This window comes from Mus musculus, chromosome 1, assembly GCF_000001635.26.
Source record: "Mus musculus strain C57BL/6J chromosome 1, GRCm38.p6 C57BL/6J".
In the NCBI taxonomy this organism is placed as follows: Eukaryota; Metazoa; Chordata; class Mammalia; order Rodentia; family Muridae; genus Mus; species Mus musculus.
Window position 1 is genome coordinate 162387961 of NC_000067.6, and position 20066 is coordinate 162408026.

General features: G+C 40.9%; 1 protein-coding gene across 8 annotated transcripts in view; it reads right to left on the minus strand.

The window, feature by feature from the left end:
• Nucleotides 1-20066, minus strand: part of Dnm3 (dynamin 3) — a 495872-nt gene that overhangs the window by 405511 nt on the left and 70295 nt on the right. For all 8 annotated transcript variants that reach the window (XM_006496604.4, XM_006496602.4, XM_006496601.4 and 5 more), the window contains exon 2: nucleotides 19375-19448. In XM_006496604.4, coding sequence (XP_006496667.1) covers nucleotides 19375-19448 — 74 coding nt within the window. The remainder of the gene's footprint in view (nucleotides 1-19374; nucleotides 19449-20066) is intronic.

Genomic DNA, 20066 nt, shown 5'->3' on the forward strand with positions numbered 1-20066 from the left:
AAAGTGAGTTCCAGGACAGCCAGGGTTATACAGAGAAACCCTGTCTCAAAACAAAACAAAACAAAACAAAACAAAACAAAACAAAACAAAACAAAAACAAAAAACAAAAAAAAGAAAAGAAAAAAAAGAAGAAGAGAAGAGAAGAGAAGGGAAGGGAAGGGAAGGGAAGGGAAGGGAAGGGAAGGGAAGGGAAGGGAAGGGAAGGGAAGGGAAGGGAAGGGAAGGGAAGGAAAGGGAAGGGAAGGGAAGGAAAGGAAAGGAAAGGAAAGGAAAGGAAAGGAAAGGAAAGGAAAGGAAAGGAAAGGAAAGGAAAGGAAAGGAAAGGAAAGGAAAGGAAAGGAAAGGAAAGGAAAGAAATCACAACGTGGCCAGTGCCACAGCCCATACTCCTTCCTCCACTCGACTCCTGGGAAAAAATAGAGAAAACACAGCAGCATCTGCAGCTGACTGAGATACAACCCACAGCACTTAGGTAGAAGGATACATAACACTGTAATGGCTTTAATGGGATATGATTGCTGTAGAAGAAACTGCACATAGTTAAAGCGCACAGCTTCACGTATACATAGAGGTGCATACCACCACCAAAATCAAGATGAAAAACAAGCTCGCCACCTCCACAGCTTCCCCATACTCCCTAGCATCCCCTCCTCCTTCAGAGTGTCTTTCCATGCTACTCCAACCCAGTGATGTGCTTTTTGTCACTACAGTAGTTTCAGTTTTGCTTCCTGACAATTATACTAAATTACATAATTAGGGAAGTCACATAAGGGTGCTTTTCTCAGAACTCCTGAATGTCTGAATACTAGGAAATAGAATAGTTTTTGTCATTGAGTTGTAGCTTACAAATCTTGACCTTAGGACTTCCTCTACCTGGATTTGGTCTCAACCATGAGAGTTGCTCAAGGCTTTCCATGGACTACAGTGTAGGAATCTGGCTCTGCAGGAAACGCCCGTTTGAAGAACTATGTCAACAGGGCCCTAGTGACAGGCTGTAGCTGTTTTCCTTGGCAACTCTTCTTTCAATTGCTGTCTTATCAGTGAAAAACTGCCTTCCTTTTTGTCTCTGACATGATCAGACCTGTCAGAGCTTGTGCATCTGGGAGCTGATCTATACAGTGTGGGCAGTTTCACCTTGGCATTGCCCATTGATCTGTCATCTCACTCTCTGCACCCAGAATGCTAATAAGTGTGTGTGTGTGTGTGTGTGTGTATAGTATGTGTGTATGTATACATAAATATATACACATATTTATACATAAGAATGTGTGTACATGTGTGTTTGTGTGTGAATGTGTATATCCACAGATGTGTGTATATATGCTTGTATGTATGTGTGCATACATATTGTGTGTATGTATGCATAAATATATATACACAAATGTGTGTACATGTGTGTTTGTGTTATGTGTATATCCACATATGTATGTACATATGTATGCACATATGTATGTGTGTATATATAGTGCATATATGTATACATAAATACATATAAACACATAAGAATGTGTGTGTGTTACATTTTGGCACTCTTACGGTAGCTCACTCTTCCAACACCTCAGTATAAATGTCTTCTCCTTTCCTTATTCATTATAAATTAGTTCCTGATTAAACATTTAGTGGACTGGCTTAAACTGTCAGATCTTACACAAATTGGCAAAGAATCCTTTGTATTTGTATCACAGACTAATACTTTTCAAAGTGTTTTCAAATGTGTTGACTTCCTGCTCTAAAATGTGTTTGTCTCATCAGCTGTCAAACAGACAAGATCGTTCTCTGCTCACAGCAGACTGAGTTCTTTAAAGACCAGAAATAATTCATAAGGCACGCTGCACAGAGGAGAGATGGAATTACCTTGAGGTGCCAGCCTTGGATAGAAGCAGAGCTGTAGTCACCTGGGTTGGGATGACTTAAAGAACATTTTTAAAGGTCCTCTACACGCTTTATAAAACCAATAACAATCAAAAAATCAAAACAAAACAGACATGAAACAGTCCTTTCTTTGCAGGAAGCCCCACGGGAAGACGTTAGTCCCTCTGCCAGGTAAGGGGGTGGGGCTCTCCTCTCTTTCTACTGAAATGCAAAGGCCGTGGATCCATCTCAGTTGCCTGCTTCTGAGTGTGAACAAACTAGCAGATGCCTCAGAAAGGCTTTCAAAGCAGAAGATGCAGAACCAGGCACTAGAGAGAGAGGAAGGGACTGAGTACAGGATGGTAGCACAGAAGACTGGATGGAATCGCAGGAAGCTACTCTAATTTCTCGATGAGCTTAGGGTCTTATTTTACAGAGATCTTGACATTCTTTATAATTACTAAGGAAATCTCTTGTTATTTATAATCCTAAAGTTATTACTAATAAGCTTTTGAGGCTAAAGTCAAGTAAAAGTAAAGTCAATATTTGCTTTGCAATATTGAGTTTCCCTCACCCTTCATGAAGAGATGTTAAAAAAATTAAACTATGTATAAAATATCTAATTCATATCAACTTAGAACCACAATGAATGATGTACAATCCCTTCTTTAATATATATAGACATTAAACCTTCCAAAGGACAGTAACCAACAGGCAGCATGACAGATATTGCACATGCATGCCTGAACACATACAGAGACACATATAATTATACATAGATGTACATATATAGGTACACACACAGACACACACAAAGATACATACAGAGAAAGAGACAGACACACACACACAAACACACATAGGCACACACACACATACTGAGACACACAAAGAGAAAAACATACACAGAAAGAGAAATACTCAACAGATACACACAGAGAGACAGAGAGAGACAGAGACAGACAGACAGACAGACAGACAGACAGAAAGAAAGAAAGAAAGAAAGAAAGAAAGAAAGAAAGAAAGAGAGAAAGAGGGAAGAGAGAGAAACAGAGAGAGAGAAAGAGAGATAGGAACACAGAGACACAGACAGAAAGATATTCCTATTGTTTAAAATTCAAACTCGACTTTTGAAACCAAAAAGAGTTTGAGTTTTAATCAATATAAACCAGAGATAAGAACAGAGAAGAAACAGAAGGACTTGAAGCCTTCATCTAACACCAATAGACATGCTAACATGGAAAGAATATCACAGAGCCCCAACCCTAGGAAAAGACCCATAGCATCTAAGGAATGCAGAGAGTAAGAAAATAGTCTCACTCAGGAAAGACTTGTTATCCAATACCAAGGGGTTGGACCTGAAATCATATACAGACAAGTAACAGTTTATGAACTAAATAAGTTCCATTTATAAATTTAGTAATTTACATGTATACACAAATATACTTGTATTATATTATACATATATATGTGCTACCAAATATATATATATATATATATACATATATACATATGTGTATATATATATATATATATACACACACCACACACATACATACACATAAATGATGGGTTAGTGTGAAGAATGGAAGAGAGAAATGAAGCAATTGTACTTTAACTGTCAAACTAAAAATGTACTTAAAATAAAAATAAAAAATTGTTTATGTGTAATCCCTATTCATAGGAACCTCAAACCCTACAACTATCAGAGCATCAGAGCTCTCTCTCTCTCTCTCTCTCTCTCTCTCTCTCTCTCTCTCTCTCTCTTCCTGTCTTACTTGTGTATATGGTGAGTGTGTGTGTGTGTGTGTGTGTGTTGTGTGTGTGTATGATATGTGTGTGTATGGCATGTGTGTAATGAATGTTTATGGTGTGTGGGTATGTGTTGGGGGAATGTGCATATGTGCAGCGTGTGTGTGTGTGAGTGTGGTGTGTGTAGTATAGTGTGCGTGTGTATGTGGGGGGTATATGTTGGGGGAGTGTGCATATGTGGTTTGCGTGTGTGACTGTGAGTATATGTATATGGGTTGTGTATTTTAAGACAGTCTCACTATACAGCCCAAACTCACAGCAATCCTCCTACCTCAGACTCCTGAGTACTGTGATTCCATACATAAGCCTCCACATCTAGCTTCTTATCCTACTTCTGATAGCTGCCATTGCTGTCACCTCATAACTGCTATCAAGTAAAGTTACATGTAACAGACTTCCTTGCCTGGAGCATGTGTGCATAAACATCTTTCTACACACACTTCTCACATGCTCATAATGACTTATCATTCTTCCAAAAGCACAGGGAGAGATGTCTCTCACTCAGCACAGCTCCCAGCCCACAGATGGCTCCTCTGAGGCCTACAGGGTCCTTCACTTCCTTCCTCAACTACCACATAACTGCTTCCTCAGTTATTTAAAGGTACTTAACATGATTTAATTCTTAATTTAAAATTATGGATCTAAACCACATATTTGTGCGATGTTTTTATACTTTTAAACGAGTACTCTCATGGAGTTCTTGGTGGTGGCTTCCTCTAAAACCCAATTCCCACTCTAATTAGGAAAGTTAAGAGCAAGGCACAGATTTCAGGATTAAAAGTAGCTGACAAAGTAGATGCACTGGCAAGATAATTTGCCCTTTTTTCTACTGCCTCTGTTATTATTGTTAGGATTACTGGAATGGCCTTTGCAACAGCCAAACTCTGGTAGAACAAACACCAGGCAGCAACTCTGATGAGGTCTCAAGACTGATTATCTACCTGACAAACACTACTGTGTGGAAGCAGCCACACCTGTGAACTAGCAAAGGCACATTTTTAAGTTGTCTGAGCTTGACAACCACAAACCCAAGTCCCTCCCGTCTCATCTCTCTGTCCCCTAAAAGTGTCTGGGCTCCACATCTTCTGGGTAGCTCAGAAACATCTCGAGGTTGTTTTGTGTAAGAGAGGGAGATGCTCTGTGAGTAGATGCTTGCAGTGCAATCTTGAGAACCCAGTTTGAATGCCCAGTGCCTACTTTAAAAGCTAGTTGTGGCAACAAATGCATGTAACCCAGTACAAGAGACAAATGCAAGAGGGTCCTGGGGGCTTACTGGCTGGTCAGTCTAGCCAAGTAATGAGCTTAAAGTCCAGAGAGTCTCAGTCTCTCTGTCTCTCTCTCTCTCTGTCTCTCTCTCTCTCTCTCTCTCTCTCTCTCTCTTTCTCTCTCTCTCTCCCTTCCTCTGCCTCTCTCTCCCTCCCTCTCCCTCTCCCTCTCCCTCCCACTACTCCCCTTCTACACACATACACACAAACAAACACACACACACACACATACACATGGTTTGGTTTGGTTTGGTTTTGGCAATTCTGGAGTTTAAAACAAGAATAAAATGTATCGCACATTCAGTATTCTATGATATTTTTCAGTTGTCTATGAGAGAAGATAGCTAAAGGAAAGGAAAAAGCAAAAGGGAGACAGAAACAACTCAAAAACTTTACTGAAGATAACTCTGTGGTTAATGTTACTACCACAGACACAAAGCAATATTGAAAACAATCCTAACAACATTTTCATGAAATGACCTGTAAAGGCAAGTGATCCTCAATGTGGAACCATTAACAAATAAGGTTCAAGGTTAACACAGTCTCACCCCTACTTCCAGCTATGACTGTAATCAGAATATCAGAAATAATATTCACCCTCTTATCCTAAACAACAAAGGAAAAAGCAGTGGACTCCAGAGAGATCATGGGCTATAAAACCTAAATGCTGGAAAGGTCTTATTGGAAATGTCTGACAGTACCTACTTTAAATGAAGTTTTCTTAAAACTTACTAAGTTTTTTCTTTTAAAAAATGGGACAAATACTTCTTTCAGTTAGCCAAAAAAGTAGAAATCAACTCAAACACTTTGTCTATCATTATATATGAGACAGAATATTTCCTATGGTATAGGCCATGCTAGTCTCTCTGCATGTCCTTCGTGACTCAAGTACCTGCCCACCTTGGCACTCTACAGTGGCTCTTGCCTCTTTGTGAATTTTATTCTTTGAGAGAACCACTGGAATCACCCTCTTGGTTCCTCAAGATTGTGTGACTAACAAACAACGTAAAACTGCAATCCGACCTCTTCATCCCACCCTTCATTCCTCCAAACCATTTAACATCTGTAACATACCACACAAATTACTTCATCTTTTGTATGTCAGTCTATCCTAGACTCAAGAGAGACACTTTGATCACTATGGGCCATATATGCAAACCACCGATATTTGCAGAGTGAATGAATGTATAAATGAATGAAAGTTTCAGTCAACATCGAATGATAATAGTTACCTTAGATTGACATCATTATTTCACAATTAAAGCTGTATTGCTTACATAATTGTATAAGCCTTTCATTTTACACATTTCTTTGCCCAAAGGTTTGTGTATATCTCTAACATTGCCACAGATGCTTTTGCCTTAAGATGCTTTTGTTTAGATAACAATGTTTGCTTTTACACTATTGTAAATGCATAGTGTGTGTCTTTCTTGACTACAGATATTGTTACAGAATTTTAAAGCATGTTATCCAGAGGGACTCAAAGCTCTTAATAAACAGCCATGCCACCTTCAATAGGTTTTCTCTGAGTGTATCATATAAACCTTCTTATCCTTCTTCAATTCAAACATATTAATAATACAAGTATCTCTTGTAAAAAATATACAAATAATTCACCTACTCCAAAACAAAGAAAAACAAAATGCAAACTACAAACCTGTGTGTGTGTTTATATATTCTGGCTTTTCTTCAGCCACAGAAACTCAGCTTATTATATGCATATTTACAACTCACTATTCCTGGAGATAATTAGAAAAACACACAGTGCTGGCATGGAAATAGGAAATGTGTGTTGATTAGCGAGGGATTCATTCAACAGAATCATTTTCCTTCCTAATTAGTATGATAGCAAAACAAAGACTGTGTCACGTGCAGCCTCTGTGAGCAAGGATATCAGTGTCGTGCTCTTGGTCTCAGACACTGGGGAACAGACACCTTAGTCGGCTGAAACACAGATACCCCAGTTTACAATAGGCCAAGATCAGCCCTGTGACATACAGCCACATAAAAGGCCAAGCCAGCACACAGAAGAGAAGGGCTGGCTGTCCTGTGGGACTACTGTTGTAGAAATATTTAAATCTCCACAAGGACTTTCTACCCTGCCTTTTACCATTTAGTTCCTGGGGTGGGGGATACATTCAGCCTTTATATTTACAATAAGTCTTAAACAGAATAAAAGCTGGGCAGATACCTACTCTCGATGCTATTAGAATCTACTCCCCTATTGACATCCCTGAAATATTATTTACTACTTACTGTGTTTCATCTGAGCTGCTCTTAACTCCAATTGGCCAGCCCTCAAGGTCCCAATCTCTTGACTCCTAACCCAAGGTAACTTCTCCTCCCTTCTCCTGTGTCTTCTTCCCACTCCTGATTTTACCTCTGACCCTGAGCCTGCCAAACCTAAACCCCACTTATGTCTCTTCTGTTCAGCTATTAGCTGTTGGTATCTTTATTTTCTAGTCAGAAATAACTTGGGGGCAGGATCACTTAGCCTTAGCCTCGTCTGTCTGTCTGTCTGTCTGTGCTCTCATCTCTGGAACAACCAGGTATTGGAGGGTTTCACTTAGCATTACAATAGATAGCAAAAGATCAAACCTCACAATTCCCCTTTTTAGGCCAATAAAATGCTCTTTCCTCTGAAATATAAATTAAATACAATTATAAAAATTATGTAAATTATAAAGTATGATATACATTTATAACATCTAGTCTAATATATTTGCCAATTTAAATAAAGTATTATATTGTCTACCATAACTTAATGAGTTTACAATTCTTTACCTCAATCATGTTTGATTTTAATTTGTATTAGCATCTAAAAACCATCTTTTTAAATCTAAAACATCTTCTTTAATGCTAAACAACGTAAGTTCAATTGTGAGACTACAACTAGTCTTCAACTCCATCAAAGTTATAAGAAGGAATATATATTTGAGTGTACAGGAATGTAGCTTGCAAAATTTTGGAAGAGATAGCTGGATAGTCCCCAATGAAGCAGGAATTATGAAGGACTAGCTTACTCTGCCTTAGTAGAGCCTAGCAATTGACTATCCTGCATTCACTTATCCTTTTTCGACAGCATTCCGTCTGCAGATAAAATTAGGGCATTTCTTGCATAGTGGCTAGCTTGCCACCTTTGAAGCCACTCCACATGGAGGTATTGATGTTCATCACCTCCCTTGAAGTAGAATGGGGATACTGTCAGGAGCAGACATGTCTAGTAGTCAAAAAAATTTTAATAATGAAATAATATTAAATGCCATAGATTTTGGACGTCTGATGCTTTTGTAGTCCATCTATCTATATATCTAGTAAGACCATGAGTTTGACTATTAACTTGCATTACTTAATTATTGTAAACAGTTTGTAAGAGCAGCTATTTAAAGGACTGAATCTAAGCCCTGTGTTCTTAAATGAGTTGTATAAGCACAATGCCTATCTAAAAGTAACAAAATTTTAAATTTTATATCAATGTACTAAGATTTATACCAATAAAAACTTTAAATCTGTATCAATATACACATTCTATACCGATGTAAGAAAATATAACTCTAATTCTAGATTTCTGCCAATGTAAGATCATGGCTATATAATAATTTAAGAGTAAATTTAATAATCTATCCCTATTTGTCTAATTTCTGGAGGAAGCCACCATGAGGGAAGAGGAACCATGAGCATGTGGCCAGGAGAAACAGCACTGGGGAGGTAGCCAGGACTGCAGTTAGAAGGCTGGATAGATTAGGGCTGACTCCAACAATTGTCAAAGTCAAATAAAATAAACCATAGTCTGAGTCTCATTTATGTGTAAGCTAGTTGGGGATAAGCTTAGATTGTTCATATTACAGACTATACCCCAGGCCACATCACTAAACAGTCATCTCCCTTATTGTTGTTTCTGTACACCCGTCTTCCGTGCTCAGATAACTTCTTCATATTACCCCTATATATAACAATTGAAGGGGTTAACCTTATTGTCCCAAAGATGAAAATGAACATTCAAGCCACCACTGCTAAACCCAATATCTGTTTGTGAATATGGGGTCATCCTTAATTCAACGTATTCTCCTCTGTTGAACACTACAGGAGGTGGTGTAGGGACTGTGTCTTACGCGTACAGTTGCACCACTCAAGAAATAGCTTTCCCAAGAATAAAGGAGATCCAAGAGCATTCGCCAAGCATGTTGGTTCATTTGCCTCTGTGAGTGCCCAGCTGGAACTGCTTAAGTACAGATACAAAGTAACTTTAAAATGTGTTTAAGCAAACACAAATTTAGACAATAAAAAGTTTAGGGATTGGAGAGATGGCTCAGGGCTTAAGAGAGTGTACTGTCCTCTTGCAGAGGACCTGAGTTCAGATCCCACCACTCACATTCAGTTGATTTACAACTGCCTTTAACTAAAGCTCAAGGAATACCCAACACCTCTGAACTCTGCAGGTACCCAGACAAATATACATACCCAATACACACACACACACACACACACACACACACACACACACACACACACACACACACACACATATATATAATAAATTACAAAATAATAATAAACAGTATAGGTAAATTTTCAACATTATACTTTTGTTTATACCTCTCTCTCTCTCTCTCTCTCTCTCTCTCTCTCTCTCTCTCTCTCTGGGTGTGTATGTGTATATGTGTGTGGGAGTGCTTCCTAGGAAAGAGGATGAAGACTGTGACAAATCCAACACCTTGAGGAATAAAGGACCAAGAAAACACATTTCTTGCTTCCCAACACATCCAGCAAATGCAAATCCCGCAGCACCATGGGTCGTGATTTCTGTGACTTGAGACACAAGGAGCAATAATGAACGGGGCAGTGTGGTGATAGGGAGTGCAGAGGTAGATGTAGAACAGCGTATGCACTTGCTCTCTGTAGGAGTAAATCCCATGCCTCGTCTCTCATCCTTAAATCTTACAGCCCATTGACAGCATACCTTTTAGACCTCTGCGATGCTGATTGTTACAAGACAACCCAGTATTTCAGTGGGAGTAGAAAAGAAAGAGAGTAGAAACAAAAGGAAATGCCTAAAGTTAAGTTGCTTATTTCTCCTCCTCTCCAAGCACTTTAAGCTGATAAGAGTTCTTGAGTGAAAGACCAAGAGACAAAGAGGTCTCCATAGAAACATAACTTCCAGGGTGGAAACTCAAGACAGCTGTAACCATCAGTGTTTTCTCCTACAGGAGAACGGGGTGAGGAGGAGCAGGAAGACACAAATTATCAAATTATCGCCAATTCAAGGCGCCTTTGACTTCACAATCAGGGGCAGCTGGACTACCAAAGTGCCTGGTTCCTTTGTTTTTATTAGGGATAAATACCTTTAGCTTGGTCATTGCTCCCCTAGAAGGAAATGCACTGTGTTAAGGGGCAGTCTTCTCACTGTGAAGAAATGAGATCTGGGCCTGTTCACTTACAATAGCTCATTGGCTTGCCTGAAAATCCTTACAAGTTTGACAAATACTGCTATTGAGTTTATATTAGAAGACCCATGGATACTAGAAATTTCAAGCCTGCTAATGAGTGAGCAGGGCTAAAGCCCAGAAAATAGGTAACAAAATGAAATGTGTAAAAAACAAAACAAAACAAAACAAAAACAGTTTCAGAACATTGGAACAGGAAGAAGGGATGGGGAGAAGGGAGAAAAGGGGAGAGAGGCAGGGTATAGGAGTCGCTCACAGAAAGATCAAGCACAAAATAAAGTCTTCTTGAATTTCTTGATGCAAATATTAAAAAGAGTAGAGACAAGAAAGACACAGTCAAACCAGATTTAAGGTACATTCAGATAAGAGTCCTAGATAGCACCAGCTCTGATAAGCAAGGTTCATAGAATTCTACAAAAGGGCATAGAGAGCTAGCCCAGTGGTCAAGAGTACCTCCTATTCTTTCAGAAGACTAGAGTTGGATCCTCAGTACTACAACCACCTAGAACTCCAACTCTAGGAGATCCAATACCCTCTTCTGACCTCTAAGGGCACATGCACACATGTAGCATACACTCACATAATCATAAATAAAAATAAAGATTTATAAAATATTCCATGGAAGACAATTATTTTGACTGCAGTGAAGTAGGTTATAAATATGAGAATATTCTGACAAGCGCAAGTATAGCCTGTACATTTCTGTACACCTAACAAATATGTTCTCTCATCAAAAACCTTTGGGAATTTATTTATCTTCACAGTATCCAAAATTCAAAGAAAATATTCCACAGCTCTCTCCGAAAGATGAACCCCTTTGATTCCTTCTCTGCCACTGGGCCTCCATTTCTTTTTGAAAACTCAACTAATGTTCCCAGTTTAATTCCTCCACCATATTTTTCCTGGTTTATTTTTCCTAGTTACATTTCCCAGAAACAAAGTTTTATACTTGATATCCATGAGATACTCAGGGGCCCCTGGAGATTCTGGATGTTTAAGAATAAAGGAGGCAGAAGCCTGCTCATGGAGGCAAATTAGCTGCAGACCCCATACCATGGCTTTCGCCTTTGCATTTATTCTTATAAAGTCAATCAGCTCTATGGCAACTCAACTTGGGGCTTTTAGGATCTCAACCTCTGATAGACTATGAAGCCCTTAGACTCTTGAAATGCTGCGTCAGGATGCCCGTGTTAAAACTGTCCATCCAAGGAGCAGGAGGTCCCAGCTCAGCACAGAACGAGTGCCTGCCACACCACTGCATAGGCATGAACTCCTATGTGGATTCCAGGACCAAACAGGGAGACATACTTCAAGAGAACGATACGTCATGTCCCAAACAAATGATCCTATTAAAGGAGAAAGGGGAAGTCATCTAAGTGAAGAAAAGATCAGAACTCAGAGATTGGGCAAAACTACCAGCAGTCTTAGAGTGTGCTTCTTAGCACCCAAAGGTGGCTATTTAAAATACAGCTCCCGAGCCCTACCCAGATCCAGTGAATCAAAACCTCTGAATATCTTGAAGACCTTCCCCAGGGCATCTGTGTGCACTGAATTTTAAAAATAATCACAGTGGAGGGGATTGTAACCTGCACTTCATGTGAAGAGTAACAGAGCCAGTGGGAAGCCTGACAAGGTCAGAGCTGCTCTTAAGAAAGAATGTTCTCAGAAATACATGGGGGTTTTTTGTTGTTGTTGTTGTTGTTGCTGCTGTTGTATTTTATTTTTACCATGAGGTTAATTTGTTACTGCAAAAACTAGCATTCCATTCTTTGTAGAAAGCAGGCTGTCTTGCTCCGGAAGGCTGGCTTTGATCAGACTCAGATGTCTGAACATGTACTGAGATACGAAGCTTTCAACTGTTTTCAATGCTATCACCCTAATATTTCTATTGTTCATATATAATTTATGGAACTAGAAGAGAAACTCCTGGTCACTGCGTACAAATCAGGACTCAAAGTCAGGCTGGCTAACAGTGTCTTCCAAGCAGCCACGGGTGGCCCGGCTTTGCCTCTGATGTAGTGATTCCTTTGGTAATCCCCACAAGGCACCTTATTCAGTACCACCCCAACCACATGGCTCTCTTCCTGCCTGAGAGCAAAATGGATGACTCACCTTACCAACGGTGGGGTGCTCACTGTTCCTAGAGCCCCTGCCGCACAGGCAGCACATCACCTCTGCATCAGCCTCTAGCACATGCTTCAAATCCCCTTACCAGCTTTCCGTCCTTATTAAAATGATTGTGTATAGCAGCTCCAACCAAGAATTCAAAATACTGACTGGCACCCATTCTGTAATAAACTATGAGCCATATACAACTTATTTGAACACGGGTGCTGTACTGGCTGGTTTTCTGTGTCAACTTGACACAGCTGGAGTTATCACAGAGAAAGGAGCTTCAGTTGAGGAAATGCCTCCATGGGATCCAGCTGTAAGGCATTTTCTCAAATAGTGATCAAGGGGGAGGTCCCCTTGTGGGTGGTGCCATCTTTGGGCTGGTAGTCTTGGTTCTATAAGAGAGCAGGCTGAGCAAGCCAGGGGAAGCAAACCAGTAAGTAACATCCTTCCACGGCCTCTGCATCAGCTCCTGCTTCCTGACCTGCTTGAGTTCCAGTCCTGCATCCTTTGGTAATCAACAGCAATGTGGAAAGTGTAGCTGAATAAACCCCTTCCTCCCCAACTGCTTCTTGGTCATGTTTGTGCAGGAATAGAAACCCTGACTAAGACAGGTGGCTGTCCTGGTTTGCTTTCGGTTGCTATGATAGAACACTGACCAAAGCTAGCTTGGAAGAACAAAGGGTTTATTTTACTTAGCTTTAGTTTATATCTGTCACTGAGGAAAGCCATCACAGAATCTCAAAGGTGAGACCACGGAGGTCAGGGCTACGGTTAAAAGATGTGTTCTCAGAAATCCATGTAAACTGGCTTTGCTAACTGGCTTGCTCTCTAGCTCGTTTACCTAGCTCCCTCCCTCCCTCCCTCCCTCCCTCCCTCCCTTCCTTCCCTTCGTGTGTGTGTGTGTGTGTGTGTTGGTTTCTGAGACAGAGTTTGTGTTGTGTGATGTTCGTGAATGCTTGGCCCATAAGTAGTGGCACTATTAGAATGTGTAGTTTTGTTAAAGAAAGTGTGTCACTGTGAGGGAGGGCTTTGAGATCTCAGATGCTCAAGCTCTGCCCAGTGTGGCTCACAGTCTCCTTCTGCTGCCTGCAGATCAACTCTTAGCTCCTCCTCTAGCACCATGCCTGCATGTACACTACCAAGCTCTACCAAGCTCTCCACCACGACAACAATAAACCAACCCCAGTTAAATGTTGTCCTTTATAAGAGTTGCTGTGTTTATGCTGTCTCTCACAGCAATAGAAACTCTAAGAGCGTTTTACTGTATAGCCCTGGCTATCCTGGAACTCACTCTGTAGACCAGAGTGCCCTAGAAAACTCACAGAGATCTGCCTGCTTCTGCCTCTTAAGTGCCAGGATTAAAGGCATGTGCCAACATCACCTGTCTCAGTTAGCTTTTTTTTTATTATTAGATATTTTCTTCATTTACATTTCAAATGTTATCCCCTTTCCTAGTTTCCTCTCTGAAAGTCCCTTATACCCTCCCCCTCCCCTGATCCCCAACTCACCCACTCCCACTTCCTGGCCCTGGCATTCCCCTGTACTGGGGCATATAATCTTCCCAAGACCAAGGGCCTCTGCTCCCATTGATGGCTGACTAGGCCATCCTCTGCTATATATGCAACTAGAGACACAAGTTCTGAGGGGTACTGGTTAGTTAGTTCATATTGTTGTTCCTCCTATAGGGTTGCAGACCCCTTTAGGTCTTTGGGTACTTTCTCTAACTCCTTCATTGGGAGCCCTGTGTCCCATCTAATAGATGACTGTGAGCATCCACTTTTGTATTTGCCAGGCACTGGCATAGCTTCACAAGAGATAGCTATATCAGGGTTCTGTCAGCAACATCTTGCTGGCATATGCAATAGTGTCTGGGTTTGGTGGTTGTTTATGGGATGAATCCCCCAGTGGGGCAGTCTCTGGATGGTCCTTCCTTTCATCTCAGCTCCGAACTTTCAGTCAGCTTTCTTATACAGCTCAGGCCCATAGGCCTAGGGATGGCATGGCCCAAAGTGGGTTAGGCTCCCTACATTAAAGCAATCTCCACAATTCCTCTGGCACAGCTCCCTACTCCGGTGATCCTAGTTTGTGAAAAAAAAAATTAAAACCAGAGGTCGCAGACACATTTTATACTGTAGCACCCGAGATTTAAAGATGGCGAGTCAACTTTTAATAGATTTATGTTTAAAGTACATAAAAGCTGAAAGCAGTCAGGGGGGTTCTCACAAAGGAATGAATATTTATATATTGTGAACAGTAGCCTTCAACTCATCTAACTGCTGACTTTTAATTTTTTACACTAATATTGAAATAAAGCAGGATAAACAATATAACATCATTCTGAGAGACATTTTCTATAGAAAGCTCCTCACGCAGTCATTTATCCCTATGGTCAACAGCATTTACTTTTGTAAAGGTCTTTATGGGGGCCTTTAACACAGAGTAAGTTGCATTCAGACATCTTAAAAAGCCACTTTCTGCTTAAGGTTGGAGCAGAGAATATTAGATTCCAAATGACTCTGTCTGAAAGCAAAGGCACTGGAACATGTTCTGTGCTCTAAGCTGCTCATCCAAAGCGCTTGCTCTCAGGGTTTGACAGGTGAATGTGCCAGCAAACGGTGAGTTCAGGTGTTAAGATCGAGTAGAGCAGTGGGGGCTGCAAATACTCACTTACTGGCTCCCTGGTCTGGGAAAAGCCCTGGCTTGTATAGCATTGGCCAATTTCTCTCCAGTTTTGCAAGGCTATGAATAGTGGCCTGTTGTCTCCCTCCCCACTGACATTTCAGGCCTCATCTGACACTGACCAATGTCTTCCCAGGCTCTCAGCCTCCTGGATCATACCTTAGAAATACTCCTACCGTGTTTTATAGTGACCTGCCCCTTTCTGTGTTCACCTTTATTAATAAAGAACAGGTTGTCTTTTCCTTGCTTTCTCCCTGTAGTATATAATCTCTTGGAATGCTCTTCCATGCTAAGCACTAAGTGTCCTGAAGCAAATGGTGTGCAGTAAAGGCTACATCAGTAATAGTTGTCTGGTTTAGCGACTAGTACAGCGGGAGGCAGAGGCAGGATACTAAGTGTTACTTAATGGATAGCATGTTAAAAACTAGAAGGAACTTAAAAATTAGCTAAAGGATTTCAGATTTTTATCATTATGCTTTTCACATAATATATGAAATGTATGTTATATATGGTATGTTCTATAATATACTAAAACCCATGTGCATTTTGTTTTACATCATATATGATGTTTTATGAACATACGTTAACTGTATATAAGGGTTTTCATCACAGCATCTGGTAAACACCATGATTATACTACCTATGGATACTCACTATCTGCATACCAGACAGCTCTGGGCTTGTAGAGAGACTGTTTAACTTTTCTGAGTCTTTTTTCCAAAACGGAAATCAACGTTCTACTTCAGAAAAACTCTTGCAAAGGTTAGGTGATAAATATCAAAATGTCCAGAGCAGAAAAGGGCTTGGGGAAAAAGGAAGAGCCAGTCACTAATAGTTTCCTGCATAGCACCCGTCTGGGGCACGCCAGTTCCTTCTAAGAGTTCTCATAGTGGCGGCTTTTATATTCCCGCATTAGGACGGCAAGTACAGATAGGTCAGGATACTCGCAATGCTCTGGCATTCCACGCCATTGGCCAGAGGGGCCAGTGAGATCCGAGCACTGATCTTATCCAGCTTTTCCCACTTGTGCCTGCTAGCTCTGTGCCTGAGTCTAAGGCTCTGAAAAACGAGGTCAGCTTGGTTCGTTACTTAGAAACACTAAAATCTATCATTGGAGTTCTTAGAATTTCAAAACCCAATAGAAGAAAGTCAAGAGCGACCGAGGATTCATTTTACCATCTGTTGTTCATTCAGTGACTTGACAATAATAGATGAATAGGGAAAGATATGTAAATAAGTCAGTGGGATTCATAAGTCAGGGGGCAAAGAGCTATAACAAGATGTAGGGTAGGAATGGAAAGACAGTGAAACATGACAGGGTGGCCATAGTTACAGGCATTGTTAAATGGCTGTCGCGATGAGTGAGTAAATAGAATACAACACATCATATGTCTACGTGTGTTTAAAATTAGGGATAAAATTTCTCTGCCGGGACAAGAGGTAAATAGTACATATAATTAAACATAAGAGGTGTCTTTCTTTGTTGCAAATAGGAGCAATTATGGTTGAAAAGAACATGAATCATAACTAAGGAAACTAGGAATAGAAGATTTTGATTACCAATAAATGCCGGGCCTCTTCCTGAAGCCAACAAACATCACATGACAAGAAGATCATTGGAGTCTCTGAACTCAGTCCAAGTACAGGCTTGCCTGCCCCTCTCCCCACACTTTAATGCCCCCACCCCATATCCATTGCAGAAGTTCCTGATTCTTGCATACAGGTAGAGGAGCTCTTAACCCACCCTTCATCCCTCAGTCATCCTAGCCCTGGCCTCTGCTTAAAGTTCTAATCCTCCAGTTGTGTTCTTATGAAAGGCCTCTGGCCGAGGTTATCCCTGCCCCCAGCAGCTTTCTTCTCATGCAGCAGCACTACATCTTTAGTCTTTACTGCTTTCCCTCCTGCCCTTCTCAGTCCCTGCACCTCCACACCTACTGACCATCCCTGCCAGTTAAACGTCAAGCACATAAGCGATGTGACAGCACGCCTGCTCTTTTCCCTTGTTTTCTTTTCTGCCTCTCCTCCTCCTTCTCCACCGTCTTCTCCTCCTCTTTGACATTTGTTAGTTGTTTTGCTTCTGCTTCTGCTCATTGAGCTAGGCTCTCACCATGTCCCCACAGCTGGTCTAGAACTCACTATATAGATTAAGCTGGCCTCAAGTTCGCCTCTCCCTCCTAAGTGCTAATTGGTCCTCTTTCTTGTTATCTAATATTCTCTGAACTTATTTTGACTGTATGGCAAGCTCCACAATGAGAGTGAAGTTTGCGTGATGGTGCACAGACTTCTTTAAGAAGTATTTATTGGAGGAGGAAGAGGAGGGAGAGGAGAAGGAGGAAGAGGAAGAGAAAAAGGAAGAAGTGTAGTACAATTCTTCTCTTAATCCATCTGGACATGGGCTTTTTTAGTTTAACCAGGACCATCTGTGTGACCACAGGTTGGGAACTATCCTCTGGAGTCTGGTCAGGCACAATTTGACAAAATGGCTGTGCTCACTCAAGATCCATCAGAGACCAATAATCCAGTAGTGAACACTAGGACCTCATGACTCTTTCCAAATCTATGATTGACTGTTGACAGTCTCAGTCTTGTGTAAGCTCAGTCCTGGAAGCCTCCATTGCTGTAATATCATGATTATCATGCTGTGTCATGCCCAGAACAAAGCATTTCCTAGGTTTCTCCCCATCTTCTAGCTTCTACATATTTTCTGCTTTCTCTAAATCTTAGAGAGGGTGATGAAGATGTCCTAAAGTTTAGGGCCAAGCAATCAACTTCCACTAATTCTTAGGACCTTGCCCAGCCAGGCCTCTCTGCATTCATTATCATTCACTGCAAAGGGAAGTTTTTCTGATTAAGGCTGAAAGTAGTGTTTCTTTATTTGGATAGCAGGTTAGCACCATGTCAGTTTGAACAGTACTAAGCTCCCTACTAGGCTCAAGGCCCCCTTAGCCATGTGTTCTAGGCTAGGTCTACAGTATCAAGTATGAATTCCCTTCTATAAGAGATGGCCTCATTCAATGGCGGGGGGGGGGGGAGAGAGAGAGTTAGTTAGTTAATTAGTTAGTTACTGGTTGGTTACAGCCAGAACAGTCATGTGACTATTATACCATTTTGGTACCATTGATAGGGACCATTCTGAAATCAGTCTAGGCAACCATCAACAATAATGAAAATGTTGTGCATATTCATGAAATCTTATTCAGTTGAGAGACAAAGTTTTTCACTAAACAGGAAGCTCACTGTTTTGGCTAGGCTGGATGCTCAGCAAGCTCTTGAGATTCACTGCCTCTGTCTCCCTGGTCAATGCAGCCATGCCTAGTGTTTTATACGGGTGCTATGGATTTGAACTCAGGTTCTCCTGTGTGTAGAGCAAGCATTCTTACTCAATCAGCCATCTTCCTGATACCTTTTGCATTTCTTTTGTTAGATTATATATACATATATATATATATATATATATAGATAGATAGATAGATCACAGAGTAAAGGTATTTTGCAACATAGTATTGGCATAAAGGTAGAAATAGAGATCTAAGGACCCAAATATAAGCCACATAGCTACAGTCAAAAACATTCTCTCAAGGATTCTGAGAACACATGAGTCATAAGGAATAGTCAGCAGTTGATTAGTTATCTATGAGTAGAAACTGCAGTTGGCCCTTACATAATATTTAAATTGTAATTATATGCATGCATGTGCCTGAGTATAGGCACATGAATATAATGCTTACAAAGGCCAGAAGAGGGTATTAGATCCCCTGGACCTGAAGGTGCAGGTGGTTGGAGTCACCTGATTTGGGTGCTGGGGAAAGAACGAGGAAGTACCTTTTAGCCATCTCTCTAGTTCCCTAAATAGTTTAATTTTATGGCAAAGTAGTCACACACATAATATACACACTTGCAAAAAGAGTATGCACCAAATGAGTGTTCATGATTATTTGGCACTATGAACTTATGTAGGTGGATGGCAATAAGCAAATCTTTTGGCAGAAGAAACTAGTGATAAAAATCAGTATTTATGTAAGGCTTCCTCTTCACTGCAGCCAAAGGAATCCGAAGAACAAAGAGAACTCTAGAGAGAAATGAGGCAGCTGCTCAGGGTGCTTCTAGAAGTGATTTGTTGGGGCATCTAGTACCCAGGAGTGAGCCTGGCAGCTGCCATGCGGCGTGTGCACGCACACAGTAAACATCTTCACTCATTCATTACCTACCTGCTTTAGAGGTGACAAGCTGGAGTACAAGAGGCCGTCTGGTTACAATGCCTGAGCCTCGAGGAAGAAAGTCCCTGAAAACAAACAAGAAACAAGAGATGAAGGCATTCTGGGATTGGAAACGGGCTCCATGGTAATTCTCATGGTAGTTTCCAGTCTTTCTCTGTCTCAAGACAACTAGACCCATCTATGGAAGGGGGACTTGCAAAGTTCAAAGAGAAATAAATCTCGTGTCAGCAATGGATCCATTATTGCGTAGTTCCTCAGCAAAATACACCACTCATTTACCTAGGTAGGGTTGATAAAGGCTTGCTTACGTTTCCCTGGGGTGCCCTTTGGTTTTCACTTTCAGAGAATATGAATTTGATTGATTGATTGATTGATTGATTGATTGATTGAGACAGGATTTTTCTGTGTAGCCCTGGCTGTCCTGGAACTCACTTTGTAGACCAGACTGGCCTCGAACTCAGAAATCCGCCTGCTTCTGCCTCCCAAGTGCTGGGATTAAAGGCATGCGCCACCACTGCTCAGTGAATCTGAATTTTAAAAATGGTCTGATACTGAAATTAATCCCAGAAGTTCTGATAACTGCAAAAATCAGTATTGGCTTTGGCTTCAACATCAATATTAGCACCATGAAAGTGCTGGCCATTATGAAGGGGTAAATGATGGTATATGCCCTAAATATCCTA